The sequence below is a fragment of the Mauremys reevesii genome, linkage group 22, assembly GCF_016161935.1.
Source record: "Mauremys reevesii isolate NIE-2019 linkage group 22, ASM1616193v1, whole genome shotgun sequence".
Taxonomy (NCBI): domain Eukaryota; kingdom Metazoa; phylum Chordata; order Testudines; family Geoemydidae; genus Mauremys; species Mauremys reevesii.
The window spans coordinates 4,642,633-4,657,013 of record NC_052644.1 but is presented as its reverse complement, the minus strand read 5'-3'; the positions used below and the strand labels follow the sequence as shown (position 1 = coordinate 4,657,013).

The following is a 14,381-nucleotide window of genomic DNA, read 5'->3' as shown; positions in this document are numbered from 1 at the left end:
CTGTACCCTGCTGGGGGCAGTAGGGTTCAAAGAACAGAGCTGAAAAAGGGATCTGTCAAGGGCTACAAGCAGCTGGGTGAGGCTTATACCACAGTAAAGGCAGTTAGAACAAACAGGTTGTATCCCGTGCAGTACTCCTCTAGGCTCTGAAAAGGTGATGCGGCCGGGATTGTTTCTAGGGATCCGCCCTCCCAAAGGCCCCTCAGGTTTGTTGTCCTTTCAGCTCTTTCCTGGTTGAAGGTTTCCGTTGTTGCTACCAACAGGCGGCCGTCTCGCCAAGAGAGCAGCTGATGTGTTTCGGCTACCGCGACGCCTTCCACGGCAGCAGCTGCTCATTAGGAACACAGGGACCAGCCAGACGGGCTCAGACCTGAGGCATGTCGCCCACTAGCCTGGCTCTGATAGCGGCCAGGACCAGCCGCTTCAGCGGAAAATGTAAGCACCTAGCGGGGGCAGTTGTGAGATAATCTGCCCCCACCCTAGTTCTCTCCTCCTGTCTATTAGGGATCAGCTTAAACCATGCAGCCGGAGGTTTATCCCCTTGCCTAACGCATGAACGCTGGCTATTCTCCATGTAAATATCCAATCGCTTTTGGACTTAGCATGATCCTGTGACAGAGAGTTCCACAGGCTAAATAACGCATTATGTGACAAAGCACTGCCCCCTGTCTCATAACACAAGGATAAAGGGGGACCAGAAGCTCCTGCTTTCCCTTCTCCCTCCTGTCTCTGCTTATTTGCATCCTAAACTTTAGGATCTCTCTTCCTCTGAGGGCTTTTCCAGGCCTCTGATCCTTCTCCGAACCCCCCTCTCATTCTAACGAGGGAGGACGCTCAGCCTGCGTTTAGAAAAGATCTTGCCGGGAGGGCTAATCTCGGGGGAGATCACTGAGGGATGCTGTAGTTCAGAGAACTGGTGACTGCCTGCTGGAGGACTGGAAAACGGGCCTTCTAGAAAAAGGCTCAAGCCACTCCAGATCATCAGAGACAAGAAGAGGTGACTCGATCACAGCCGGAGAGTACTTACGTTGGGAACAGAAGTTGGGTAACAGAGGGCTCCTCAATCCAGCAGACAAAGATCTAACAAGATCCGATGGTTGAAAGCTGGAGCTTGACAAACGTAGACTAGAAATTTTTTACAGGGAGGCAAATCAGCCGCTGTTCGTGATGTAGGGCTGTGACGGAGCCTCCTGCACGGACCGTTTTTTCTAAGAGCTCTGCTCTCCTTCGAACAGGACCCAACTCCAGGCAGCCCGAGGGCCTGTGTTATACAGAGGCCTGACTCAGTGATTACAGGGATCCCTTCTGGCCTTAAACTCTGTGAATTGATGAAAAGGTCCCATCAGCCCAGTAGATTCTTGTCTCTTAGGAGGGGCTTGGCTGTAGGGAACAATCCTTAGTAGCCCCGTCGGGTGGCTAGATATCCCCTGGACCGGATTGCTGGGGGATCCCAGCGTGCACTGGTGCTAGAGGTCCCACCGCACGAGGCTCTGGGCCCAGCCTCAGGCGTAATAGCCGCCGGAGTAGAGGAGGAAGCGAAGCGGGGCGGTGCCCTGCTTGCGGAGGTACTTGCGCAGCAGGGCGTTGCCGGGGTGGAGCCGCTGCACGTGGGTGTAGTACTCGTCGCCGGCGGCGCAGGTGAAGCCGCACTCCTCGCAGACGAAGAGCTTGGCGCGCCGCTCGCGGTAGGCGTAGTTCTGCTGCACCCCGTGGATCTTGCGGAGGTGGGACTCCAGGGAGCAGCGCTGGGTGAAGGCCTTGGCACAGACGTGGCAGCGGTAGGGGCGGATGCCTGCAGCGAGGGGGCCAGGGTTAGGGGACAGAGAGAACCCAGGACCTAACCTCTCTCCGGTCCACGCACAAACCTCCCCCAAATCGGGGGAGGGCGTCAACGCAGGCTAGTGGGCAGAGAGGCAGGATGATCCAGGGTAGGCCACCAACCGAGCACTTGGGAGACCTGGGTTCAGGTCCCTGATTTGCCCCAGAGGCCCTGCGGGGCCTTGGCCGAATCCCACCTGCACACAACTCTCAGCTCTGGCTTTGCCAGTGCTTTAAACCCAGACTAGCCGGGGGGGTTGGGTGCTCTAACCTGCCCACTTTGTGCAGCATGGACCCAGGCTATGGACCTGGGGTGCCGATGGTCCTCCAGTGCTTTCCCACAATTCCCCTGGGGCTGCCTTTTCCTGCCATTCCACCTAGCTCCCCTCTCCTGTCCCAGGAGTCCACAAGGGAGAGGGAGAAGGAGCCTAATTATAAGGGAGCTGGGCAGAAGGGAGGGACTGAGCCCAAGAGCCTCCCCCTTAAGCTGCTTCCCCAGCGCAGCCCCAGCCTCACCGGTGTGGGTCCGCGTGTGTCTCTTCAGGTCGAAGGTGTCGTTGAAGCCCTTCCCGCAGTACCGGCAGACGTGCTTCTTGACCAGGCTGTGGCACTTCAGGTGGCGGGTCAGCATGCGCTGCAGCGGGAAGGCCTTGCTGCACACCGGGCAGGGGAAGTCGCCCGGCCCCTGGGGGCCTTTCCCCTGCAAAAGGGAGCGGGGGGGGGGAAAATGGAGCAGGGGGGGAGCACTGCTCTGGCCGGCCCCTGACAGAGCTGCTGAGCCAAGCAGGGCTGAGCGGTGTCGCTTGTTGGCTTGAAAATCTGCATGCCCCCTGCTTTCCCTTCCCCCCTCATGCCAGGGGCTCTGGGTGCCCCCACATTCCTCCTCCCATGCCAGGGGCTCTGGGTGCCCCCACATTCCTCCTCCCATGCCAGGGGCTCTGGGTGCCCCCACATTCCTCCTCCCATGCCAGGGGCTCTGGGTGCCCAATCCCCTTTTCCCACCTGGTCTCGGGGGAAGAAACCCCCCCGTGTTTCCACAACCAGGGTCATGGCAGCCGTGGGGATCTTCCCCTCACGCTGATTACGATCTAACCCTGGTCAGGCCCGAGGGGGAGCGTGATCACAACCCCGCAGGAAGGGGTGTGACCTACCCTATGCAGGCACACAGGCTGCTGTGCTGGGTCCGGTTCTACTCTCTGACAGCCCCAGGGGCTTCGAAGGAGCTGTACGGGCTGGAGCGAAACCTCCTCCCTCCAGCCTGGGAGAAAGGGGCTCTGTCCTGGGTACTCACGACACTTCCCCTTTGGGCAAGGTCAGGAGGTGCAGCGGTTAGAGCAAGCCACAGGGAATCTAAGGGGGGAGGTTGACTCACTGGGGAGCTTGGTCCTCAGCCATGGCCATACGACCCAGGAGTCCCGATTCTCAGTCGCCTGCCCGCACTGCTAAACCCACTCCCCAGAGCTGTGAACAGAACCCAGGCGTCCTGAGTCCCAGCCCGGCCCCCACCCTAACCACTAGTCTCCCCTCCCCTCTCAGAGCTAGGAACAGAACCCAGGATCTTCACCCAACCCCTTACACCCCACAGCTGGAGACAGAACCCAGGAGTCCTGACCTCCCAGCCCGCCCCACGCTAATCCACTTGACTTCACCCATGAGAGCTTATTCATCTGCTCAAACTGCTAAACCCACTCCCCAGAGCTAAGCATGGAACCCAGGAATCCGGACTCTTCGTCCCCCACACCCGCTCTGGTCACTGCATGGCGCACTTCGCACCCAGCCAGGAATAGAACCCAGGAGTCCTGGCTCCCAGTCCTCCTCCCTGCGCTTACCAAATAGACCCCACACACTTTACCTTCGCTCTAGGGTATTTCGTTGCGGCATCAGGGGGCAGCAGGTTTGGACGGGGCCTGGGGGAGCTCCTCTGACTTGGTCCGTCCCAGCCGCTCTTCCTGTCCTCTGGGAACGCCCCCGAGGCTGCGGGGCTAATGCTCATGCTGGCCTCTGGAAGGTCAAAACACACATGACTTTAGACTTCCCTGGCTTCTGGGTGGAAATCAGGCGTGGAGAGAGAGGCAGGTGCGGGGGGGGGGGTGGATCAGTGGGGGAGGCCTGATGGGTGGTTGGGGGGCACAGGTTGGGGGTCTGTGCATGTGGGGAAATCCCCTGAAGGAATCGCGTCCTGCTGGGTTTCATCCTGGTTAGACTGCCGGTTAGACTGCCCTGCGCCCACACATCGAGCCAGCCAGCCAGGCCGCCGCGGTACAGTCAGGACACCATGGCCATTACGTGGGAGGGAGTTGGACGGTTCAGGCTAGAACGAATCTTCCCTCTTGGCCGCTGGTTCAAATCCCACCCAGGGCTCTCTGTTCCCTGTGCGGGCTGGGTGGGAGGCCTTATGGGGGGCTGGCCCAGGTCACAGAACCCACCCCCATTGTCCCTGCCTCATTCACAGCCTGATCACCGAGGCAGTGGCTCTACCAGGCCTTGGAGACGGGTGCAGCTCCCTGGGCTGGGCACTCGGAGGGTAAGCAGAGAACGTCAGAGCGGTGAATCTGGCCCATGCCCTGAAGTAAGTAGAATCCCCCACCACCCACCCAGGGTAATGAACTAGGCACCTACCTGGGACATAGGCGTCGCCCCGGAGCCGGTCCGAGAGCTCTCCCCAGTCCTGGGATCCCAGCCTGGCTGCTGGGTGTCTTTTCACCAGGAAAGCCTTCGGCATGGCGGATGCAATTACAGGCTTAGCCAGGGAAGTTCTCCGAAGTCCCCGTCGACCATTCCAGTGCTCCCCCACCTCGACGTTCCTTGTTCGACACCCCGTTGCCAGGAGTAATAGGGGCGCCGGGGAGCAAGTAGAAATGGGAACGCCTGTGGTACAGGCAGGCGGCAACACGGGGTCTTGTGATCGAGAAGCAGCTGATCCCAAAGAGCACCAAGCATCTTCAAAGAACCATGCATGCTTCATGCTCCCCGCAAGGTGGCACGGTCTCCATTTTACAGATAGAGAAAGTGAGGCACAGAGAAGGGGAACTGACTCCGTCGAGCTCTCAGGACCCAGGAGTCCAGGCTCCCAGTCACCCGCTAACCACTAGACCCTACTTCCCTCCCAGAGCTGGGGATAGAGCCCAGGAGTCCTGACACCCAGTCCCCTGTTCTATGCACTAGAGCAATCCAAGCTTCTAATCCATTGCTCTAACATCCAGACACGCTGCTTCCCTGCTGCAAGGTGCGTCACTACTTATTACCCTCTTTTGACACATGGGGAAACTGAGGCACACCCATTCAGTGTGGCTAGTCTCAGGTCACATCACAGTAGGATTAGAAGTTAAAGTTCCCAGAACTATGCTCAGTGCCCAAGCCTGCACTGCCTGTCAAGCAAATAAATATGGATAGCAGCTCAATCTCCTCCTGCAAAGCTACCACCTACCCTACAGATCAGCAGGACAGGGAGCACGTGTGTGTGTCAAGGGGTGTTTATATAGACACTGATCGCAATGAGGATTTGAATTGCCTGCACGGAATACGAAGCCTCGTTCTTTGCATGCTCCGTGCTCTTAGCTGCCAGCAAAATAAACCCTCCATCCTCTTCATGCAAATCTACAGCTCCGGCCCCAGGCGGAATCGCTGACGGTTACCTGCCCTTTGTCAGCAGGCTCGGATGGAAAGCGGGCTCGCACCGCATGGGTGATCAGGATCCGGCCTTGTTAACTGCACATCTAAGGGACCCACCTGGCTCCCGCTCCTGTAGCATTTGAGCCCCTCGCCATATTCAATGAAGTCACCCTCACGGCCATCTTGTGAGGCTGGTATCGGGCAGATGCAGAACGGAGACAAAGGCCCAGCTTCTCCGAGGTTCTGGAAATGAATGGGAGTTAGGCACCCAAACACCTGAGGATCCGGGCCCAGGTCACACAGGGAACCTGTGGCAGAGTAGGGGCTTGGACCCAGGTCTTTCACAGCCTAGGCTAGTGCCCCAAAGCACTAGGCCATCATGCCTCAAATTAACACCCCTCGTCCGATTTGTTTCCTTCCAACCCAAATCAAGTCAGTGGCAGATGCCAGATGTGCTTGGAGAAAGTCATTCCTGCTCAGATCATTTTGGATGACCCTGGGGACCGGGAATGGGAGACTGAGTCTTCTGGACTCCCTGCCAGACCCAAAAATCCCTGACTCCAACCCAGACTGGGTGCCCTTGGAACCAAGACGGGAGTTCCCAGCCACATCCTCGGACCTTCACCGTGCTGGAGCAGCAGGACTTCGCGAGTTACTGCATGGCACGTGACACAGGATTCACATCCTGGCTTGCCACACGCTAAAGGTACGTCTACACTGGCAGAGTTACATCATCGGCAGTCACAGCGCCGCTCAGAGCGCGCTGAAAGGAAAGCGCTGTTGTGTGTTCACACTGTCAGCTGCCTGCGCAATAGCGTGTTCACACTGGCGGCACTTGAAGCGGAGCACTCTGGGCAGCTATCCCACAGAGCATCTCTTCCTCTTCTGCCGCTAAGAGTTGTGGGAAGGCAGAAGGGGTCATGGGGCATCCTGGGTCCTGTCCCAATGCCCCATGATGTATTGCTTTGCATTCGGTGCCATCCGCATTCGGCGCCATCTTTCAACGGTTTGTGTACTGCGTGCTCTGCCTCTTCGGTCTGCAGGACTGGATCCCGCACTGTTGCCCAATATGCTGCTCACTCTAAACACATCACGAATGGTAGTGGAGTTATTCCTTAAACTACAAAGGCAAGAGTGTGACACTGATCTTGCCACGTGTAGTAGCTACGACACGAGAGTGCTTGTGGCATTCACAGAGGTGCTAACCACAGTGGAACGTCACTTTTGGGCTTGGGAAACAAGCACTGAGTGGTGGGATCACATCATCATGCACGTCTGGGATGACAAGCAGTGGCTGCAGAACTTGCACATGAGGAAAGCCACATTCATGGGACTGTGTGATGAGCTCACCCCAGCCCTGCGGCGCAAGGACACGAGAATGAGAGCTGCCCTGTCGTTGGAGAAACGTGGGGCAACTGCACTGTGGAAGCCGGTTACTCCGGACTGTTACCGATCGATCAGTCGCTAACCATTTTGGAGCGGGAAAGTCGACTGTTGGACTCGCGTTGATGGAAGTATCCAGGGCCATTAATCGCATCCTGCTCCGAAAGACAGTGATGTTGGGCAAACATGCGTGACATTGTGGATGGCTTTGCACAAATGGGCTTCCCTAATTGCGGAGGGGCAATAGATGGCATACACATTCCAATTCTGGCACCAGACCACCTAGCCACCGAGGACATTAATCGGAAGGGGTATTTCTCAATGGTTCGACAGGCGCTTATGGATCACTGTGGGCGTTTCACAGACATTAACGCAGGCTGGTCCAGAAAGGTGCATGACGCACGCATCTTTCAGAACACTGGCCTGTTCAGGAAGCTGCAAGCAGGGACTTTCTTCCCGGATCGGAAGATCACTGTAGGAGAAATCGAAATGCCCATGGTGATCCTGGGAGACCCTGCCGACCCCTTAATGCTGTGGCTTATGAAGCCTTACACGGGGCAGCTTGACAGCAGCAAGGAGCAGTTCAACAACAGGCTGAGCAAGTGACTGTTGAGTGTGCTTTTGGCCGTTTAAAGGCCTGCTGGCGTTGTCTCTATGGGAAGCTGGACCTGGCTGATGACAATATTCCTATGCTTATAGCCACGTGCTTTATGCTCCACAATATTTGTGAAGGGAAAGGTGACAGCTTCACACAGCACCTGGAGGCTGAATTTGAACAGCCAGAGACCAGGGCTAATAGAGGGGCGCAGCACAGGGCCATAAGGATCAGGGATGCCTTGAGGCAGCAATTTAAAGCCACTAATATTTGTTGCTATGCTCGGGAGTGCAGTGCTTGTAATTCTAGGTGGTGACTGTGATTGGTGCAGATGATGCACTACGAAGGTGTAAGAAAATTGCCTGTGGCTTTCCAGGGCTCTGTTTGCTTTCAATTAATGGAATAAATATGGCTTTCAAACCAAAACAATTCTTTTATTAAAAAAAACAACCACCAGAGGAGAGAAACAAAACAAAACCACATCAGCACTGAGGGGGAGGGAGAAGGGAGGGTCCCAGGACGGTCAAAGATTTGTGTATGTCCAGGTATCATCTCCAACCTTCTCCTTTGGAGTACAGTGCAGTGGGTACTATACTTCAGCAGGGCTAAACTGCAGAGGGACGGGTGTGGAGTGCAGTGGGTACTGGGAGTCCGCGGGGCTGGACAAGGATGGGGCAGGAGTGGAATGCAGCGTGTCCAGACTGGAGCCAGGAGGTTGATAAGAGTGTTGGCAGCGTGTGGGAGCGCATGGGAAAGGGTTTGGCGACAGCGGCTGCAGGGGAGGGCAGGCGGGCGCGGAGCTGCTCGGTTTGTAGTGCTAGTAGTGCCTGGCGCGTGTCCGCTTGGCGCTCCATAACGTTTAAGAGCCGCTTCGTGGCTTTGTTCTGGTGCCTCGTGTTCTCCTTTCAGTCCCTCTTCTCACTGTCCGGCCACTCCTTCAATTCTTGTTTTTTGGAGTGCATCACAACCTCACGCAGAAAGTTCTTCGTGGTCACTTTCTAATTCTGTGCAGCCGACGACAACAAAGAGGGAGGCTGGGCTCTCAAGGTCATATCTGGGAAGCCAAAATACAACATTTTCCAGACGCAGTATTGTTTGCAACAGAGATTTAAAACACAGCCACTATTCACACACCTGTCACTAACTGGCTGACCCCAGGCAAGCACACACGAGCCACACGACCCCCAAATAGTGAGTAACCGCAGGGGCAGGGGAAATCAGTGTTTCAGGACCATAACGTACACTGGGCATGTGGCTCTTGGGCAGAGCCAGCACTGTAGGGGGTGGGGGGGCTGATAATAATTCCTGTCCCCACATTTTCCACAGGCTGTGCTCATATCTCGCTCCCGAGGGTGAGCAGGGAATCAAGGGAGTGTCTTCTCCAAGAGTAGGGCTTCTGCCCTGGCCCTTCCACGGCTCGCCTGTGTGCAGCAATGGTCCCTCCCAGCGACAGCAGAGTGGCGCGGGAAAGTTACCCTTAATGGGGAAACAAAAGCAGCTCTGCCAAAGAGCCTGCGGCAGCAGACTGCCCAGTGTCTCCATGAGAGTTTCCTGGAGATCTGAGGCAGATTCCCGTGAAGTGAGGGAAGTCAATCAACACCCTGTTCCACTGCTCTGACTAGGCATGTGGTGGTACGCGCATCTTACACACACAAGCCTGCTTTCTGCAACCCTCCTGCCGCCAACAACTCGCTTCAGCAAGTCCCAAAATCAAGGCCACTTACCAGGGGCCTCCTCTCCTGTTTGCGCTTTGCCAAGATCCGACAGCAGTGACCGGCTAGCCTCCTCCAGGAGTAGAGAACTCCCGGCTGCACACATCTCCGACCTCCAAGTCGTTCTCTGCCTCTGGGTCCCCCTCCACATCCTCGTCCAAGGTCTCCTCCTCCTGGCTCGGTCCATTCTCGACTGGCACAGGAGCCACTGAAGTATCCACAGTGGCCTTCGCAGTGGAGGTGGGGCTGCCACCAAGTATTGCGTCCAGCTCTTTGTAGAACTGGCAGCTCGTGGGAGCAGTGGTTTGCCTCCCGCGCCTGGTGTTTCTGCAGCTCCTTCACTTTGACCCTGCACTGCAGTGTGTCCCGGTCATGGCCCCTTTCTGTCACGCATCGTGAAATATGTCCATAGGTATCATAATTCCTACGGCTGGAGTGCAGCTGGGACTGCACAGCTTCCTCTCCCTAAATGCTGATGAGGTCGAGCAGCTCGCATTGCTCCAAGTGGGGGATTGCCTGGTGCGTGGAGCAGGTATGGTCACCTGGAAAGATGCGCTGAGACCACTGCAGCGTCACCAAGCAAACAGGAAGGGGACTTTCAAAATGCCCAAGGAATTTAAGGGGTGGGGATGATGATTGGTCACCTGAGGGCAGGGCAGTAGCGTTCAAACCGATGACCAGAGAGGTGAGAACAGGCATTGTGGGACACCTCCCGGAGGCCAATCGCAGTGCTGTAAAATCGACCAGGGTGTCTACACTGGCACCGTGGAGCTGTACCTCCGGCGCAGAAAGCTCTACGCCTCTTGCTGGGGTGTTTGGTTGTTTATTTTGTAATCAGCACTGCAACGGGGCTGTTTCTGTGCACTAAGTGGCTTGGCAGTGTGTACACCTCAGGAATTACAACGCGGAAAGCTGCTCTACTGCACAGAAACTTGCCAGTGTAGACAAGCCCTGTGTTTGCAGCTCTGCCTCAGAGAGCTTGCATCTGCCTCTTTTTAGAAAGAGCAGTGAGATCAGCCCTGGGCCCAAACACAAGAGCTTAGGTCGGATAGAGGAATCCATGGGTTCAGACTAGATGATCATTATGGTCCCTTCTGGCTTGGAAATCTACAAATCCAAAGCACTTCCAACACAGTTCCGGTCAGACCCATTAGATTTGCAGGAGTGAAACAAAGATAAGAGGTCACCCGTTCAGACACAGGCAGGAGAGCACCAGCTGATCTCTTCTCTTGGGATGTTTGTTAGTCAAATAAAGGGCAAATGCATAAAATCAAACTGCTCGCAAAGCTGTCCATGGAAACAGGTTTATTCAAATCAAAGCACCAAGCAAAACTGTGGCAGAGGGATATGAAAATGTGGGTCTGTTTAAAAGAGATTTATTTACTTTGGTATCAATTAAGTGTCCGAGGAGCAGACAAGGAGCATTGGCTAGTGAACCCAAGAAGCGAACAGATCCCATCCAGTCTACGCTTCTTGGCTTACCTCTAACAGCAATTTCATCTGTAGGCCTCAAAGCACTTATACAAGTCAGCAACTATTCTGCAGAGAGAAAAACTGAGGCAGAAGGCGGAGGGGAAAGAGGACTTTCCAAAGATCAAGTGGCAGAGTCAGGAATATAATTCAAGTCTCCTGGTTCCTAATCCAGTGCACCATCCACTAGACCATACTGCCTCCCAGGAAAGGCGGTGTTCTGTACAGTGTGTCATCCAGTCTAGGTTTTAACTGCGCCAAGTTCTGGGCTTTCTACATCATTCCCTTAGGACTGTTCCACCGGCCAATAGCTCTCATGCTGGAGCCTTGGTTTCGAAGCCACTCTGGTGCTCAAAAGGTTGTGTGTAAGGTTCAGCTTCGAGCAAGACTTTTGGCAGCTACGCTGCTGCTGCAGCAGCAAAAACTGCAGGGCAGCTGGCCTGCTGCAGCTCTGCAGCGGCGCGCCCAGCGCGCAGTGCCAAAAAGCCAGCGCCGCCAGCGCAGCGCGCGCGCTGTCATCCCCCCCCACATGTGTGGTGGGGTGGGACGGGAGCTGGGCCTGCTCTCGCTCGCTGCTTTGACTACACTAGCGCTCAAAGCGCTGCGCGGCGCGCGCGCGCACGGCGCAGCTTTGAAGTTTAAGTGTAGCCATAGCCTCAGTCTACATAGCCAGTTACCTACCACTATAGTTATACAGGTCTGGTTACACCAGTTTAATGCCCTGTATACACACTTTTATTCTGGAATAGCAGTGGCTTTTTTCCCCCGATCTAGTTTAACCCTCTTCACAAGCAACATAACAGGCATGAATTTTGGAATAGCAGCAGCCACACAGGCAGTTATACCAGTACAGTAGTCGTATAATTACACCAGTACATTTCCCCAGGCAGACAAGCCCTCACTTGCATTACACAGAGCCCAGGGCGTTCCCCTGCGACTGACAAAGGGCAGGCTTGAAAGGAAGTAGGGGTTATTTATAGCTCCTCTTCACGTTTGGAGACTAGAGCGAGGCTGCTCTAGCATGCTGCACACGTTTCTCATTTGGTAATGAAACCCCTGCACACCCTCTTCACGTCCCCTTGTGCGGCCCAGAACCCTCCGTGGTCTTGCTAGCAGGGCCGACGGGGAAGGGGGAGGCGAAAGCCAGTACAAATTACCGGGGCCCAGTGGTCCAGAAGGGGACCTGGGGCCCGGCTTCGTCAGCCCTGTTTAGCCAGTCTGCCCTTGCTGGGGGGCCTGAAAATTTTTTTTCACTGGGGCCCGAACCCGCTCTGGACGGCCCTGCTTGCTCGTCTCATCTTTCATTCTTCTCTCCCTGCTAATCTAACATTGGCCTCCTCTCTGGCCCATGGGGGAACAAGAGCCTTTTCCTCCGTAGCTCCTGCCGACTGGAACAGCTTCCCTGTGCCTCTCCCCCTGCCATTTTCCATCTCGTTTCAAATCCCACTCTCTATGCAAGAGCTAATTCCTCTGTCTCCTGTTTTCCCTGCTAGACCTCGTCTGGTAAACAGAACTCCCATTTTCCCATCTTCTGATGGCTATCGCCCCTTGCCAAGAGCTCTCTGCCATCCTCTGGCCTTTCCCCCATTGTCTTCCTGGATCCCGACACTCCGATCTCTGCCAGCCTTTGTAGAATGCCATCCTGAGCTCCAATTCCAGGCTTCCTTACTCTCTCCTCCCAGCCCCGTGTTGTCGGCCCTTTCCAAACAGCTGATCAGTTTGGTTGGTTCTAGCTCCTTTTCAGTCCCAGCGCTTAACATCAAGTCAGTTTCTGGCCATATTCCCACCTAGCCTCCTTCCTTCACTGTCCTCTCCATTAAAGTGCATTCGCTCACCTCCCCCATTCCACTCCCCACCTGGTGCCGGTCTGATCTGACGGCGCTCAGAGTATGCCTGCCTCCTGCTGCAGTGCCGCAGCTCACTGATATACCCAGCTTGCATACTCAAGCCGTGGCTGCCTGTAACCATTACAAATCCCACAACCAGGGTAAGGGTTGAAGCTCCATTTATCTGTAGGACAAGTGGAGCATGGGCAGTGACTGGCACAGCTTCCCTCACCTCTCTTTCAGGAGCTCTGGGGTTCTATAGTCTTAACTCTGCCACTGACCTGCTGTATTGTTTTAGGCAAGTCACTGCCTCTCTGTGCCTCAGTTTCCCCCTCTAAAATGGGGAGACTTTTGGTCTTCTGGGTGACTGTGACAGTCTCTGCCCTGCCCGTGCCTCAGTTTCCCTATTTGCCAAATGGAGATAATGATCCTGACCTCTGTAAAGCATTCGAGCTCTCGGTGTGAAGAGTGCTATATTAAAAGCATAGTAGATAATCTTTAGGCTACTGGGCAGCCTTCAGATGGGCTTCCTATCATGGTCAACGTAGGCAGGATTTGAACCAGCTGACTAGAGGTGAAAGGCTCAGTTATCCTATTACCAGTCTTCCAAAGCCATCAAATCACCAGTTTCCCCAAAGCTTAACCCTTAGAGCAGACCAGGATGCTGGGATGCGAGCTCTGAGACAACAGCAGCATTGAAGTTCTCCAGCGGTGCCATGCAAGGGTCAGAGAAGATATTCGAATGATGGCCCCTTTAAAATCTATTCAATCTATGAAGCACTAGGAGGATCATTCCTTCAAATAAAACATATTTATTTTAAAGACTTCTTGAAAATGGCAGGGATCTAAAAAAAACAAAACCAAAAATGTAAGCTGCTTCAGCAAAAGTAGCTTACAACACACCAACCTAAAATACAGATCCAAAACATAGCGATGGCGCCTCAATCCTCTCCCCTTGTTTCCGCTGTAACAGTCTGAGCGCTTTCTTCCAAAAAGGCCGTTTGTTAGGCTATTGCTTAGGACCGTGTTTGCTGAGGCCATTAAAATACAATTTACACACACAATAAAACCCAAACCCAACAATAACAGCAACAAAAAAAACAGTGCAGAAGACAACCGTTAACACGCATATTATGTAAAAGGTCCGACTCCGCAGGAGTCACATGTGGGGCCTCGATTTAATGTGTGTTCTCTCAAGCTCTGCATCGCAATAAAACATACCCTTGGCGTAGCTACCTGCCGGGGTCACTCAAGCCACTTCTGGTTTAATAGAGTCATCAAGTTTTTTCTGGACCAGTCTCACCAGCGATTCCGAGTAATGTTTCAAGAGATAAAGTGTCTCGTTGTCATGCAGGCGCTTGAGCTGAGGGGACGGACTGTCTGTAGCCGTTGCAACGTCAGCGTTGTTTTTGACCGCTCTGGAATCCAGTTCAGTTTTCATCCAGCTGAAAGTGCTGGCAAGCATGGTTTTTATCTGGAGGAGCTCTTTCTCCGTGGAGTCTTTGCATGAAGTCACCTACGGGGAGAGAGCTTTAAGGAACTGGACAGTCACTTATGGAAAAACTAAGAGCCAAGTCAGCTATTTGAGTCCGGATCAGATCTATAGCCGCCTGTTCAGTGGATTTTTCTCAACATAGGGTCAGTTTGGTCATTAAGCTCCTAGACTGACACGATCTTACATTTTATGCTGTATTGAATCTTAGCTTTAAAGGATCCCAAAGAGTGACAAGCTGGTATGTAAACTATACCATATGGGTGCACACAGCCCCAAGGCCTAGAAAACACTTCAGGCCTGGCTCTGCCACCCTACTTCAGTGGCCTTGTGCAAGTCACAACCTCCGTACCTCAGTTTCCCCTCAGAGCGACATTCATGCCTACCTCCCAGAAGCATTCAGAGCAGTACCTGTGAAGCACTTGGACAATGCGCTGCTGTTTAAGTGCTCCATGTGAATATGCATTTTCAGC

The 14,381-nt window shown here is 54.4% G+C and overlaps 2 protein-coding genes across 3 annotated transcripts in view; both read right to left on the bottom strand.

The window, feature by feature from the left end:
• Positions 1-1,502: 1,502 nt before the first annotated feature.
• Positions 1,503-4,540, bottom strand: OVOL3 (ovo like zinc finger 3). The gene is made up of 4 exons (XM_039510886.1): positions 4,297-4,540; positions 3,671-3,819; positions 2,335-2,518; positions 1,503-1,792 (listed from the first exon to the last, which is right to left on the bottom strand). Exons 1-4 carry the CDS (start codon positions 4,538-4,540, stop codon positions 1,503-1,505), a joined length of 867 nt encoding a protein of 288 aa, XP_039366820.1.
• Positions 4,541-13,212: 8,672 nt separating this feature from the next.
• Positions 13,213-14,381, bottom strand: part of WDR62 (WD repeat domain 62) — a 43,323-nt gene continuing 42,154 nt past the window's right edge. For both annotated transcript variants that reach the window (XM_039510549.1, XM_039510548.1), the window contains exon 30: positions 13,213-13,932. In XM_039510549.1, the coding sequence (XP_039366483.1) occupies positions 13,666-13,932 (267 nt within the window). In that variant the 3' untranslated portion in view covers positions 13,213-13,665. The remainder of the gene's footprint in view (positions 13,933-14,381) is intronic.

Coding starts and splice junctions, on each gene's coding strand:
- OVOL3 (XM_039510886.1), bottom strand. CDS start 4,540: ATGCCGAAGGCTTTCCTGGTGAAAAGACACCCAGCAGCCAGGCTGGGA. Junction 3,820..4,296: donor GCACCCGTCTCCAAGGCCTG/GTAGAGCCACTG, acceptor TTGACCTTCCAG/AGGCCAGCATGAGCATTAGC. Junction 1,793..2,334: donor ACACACGCGGACCCACACCG/GTGAGGCTGGGG, acceptor CCCTCGCTGCAG/GCATCCGCCCCTACCGCTGC.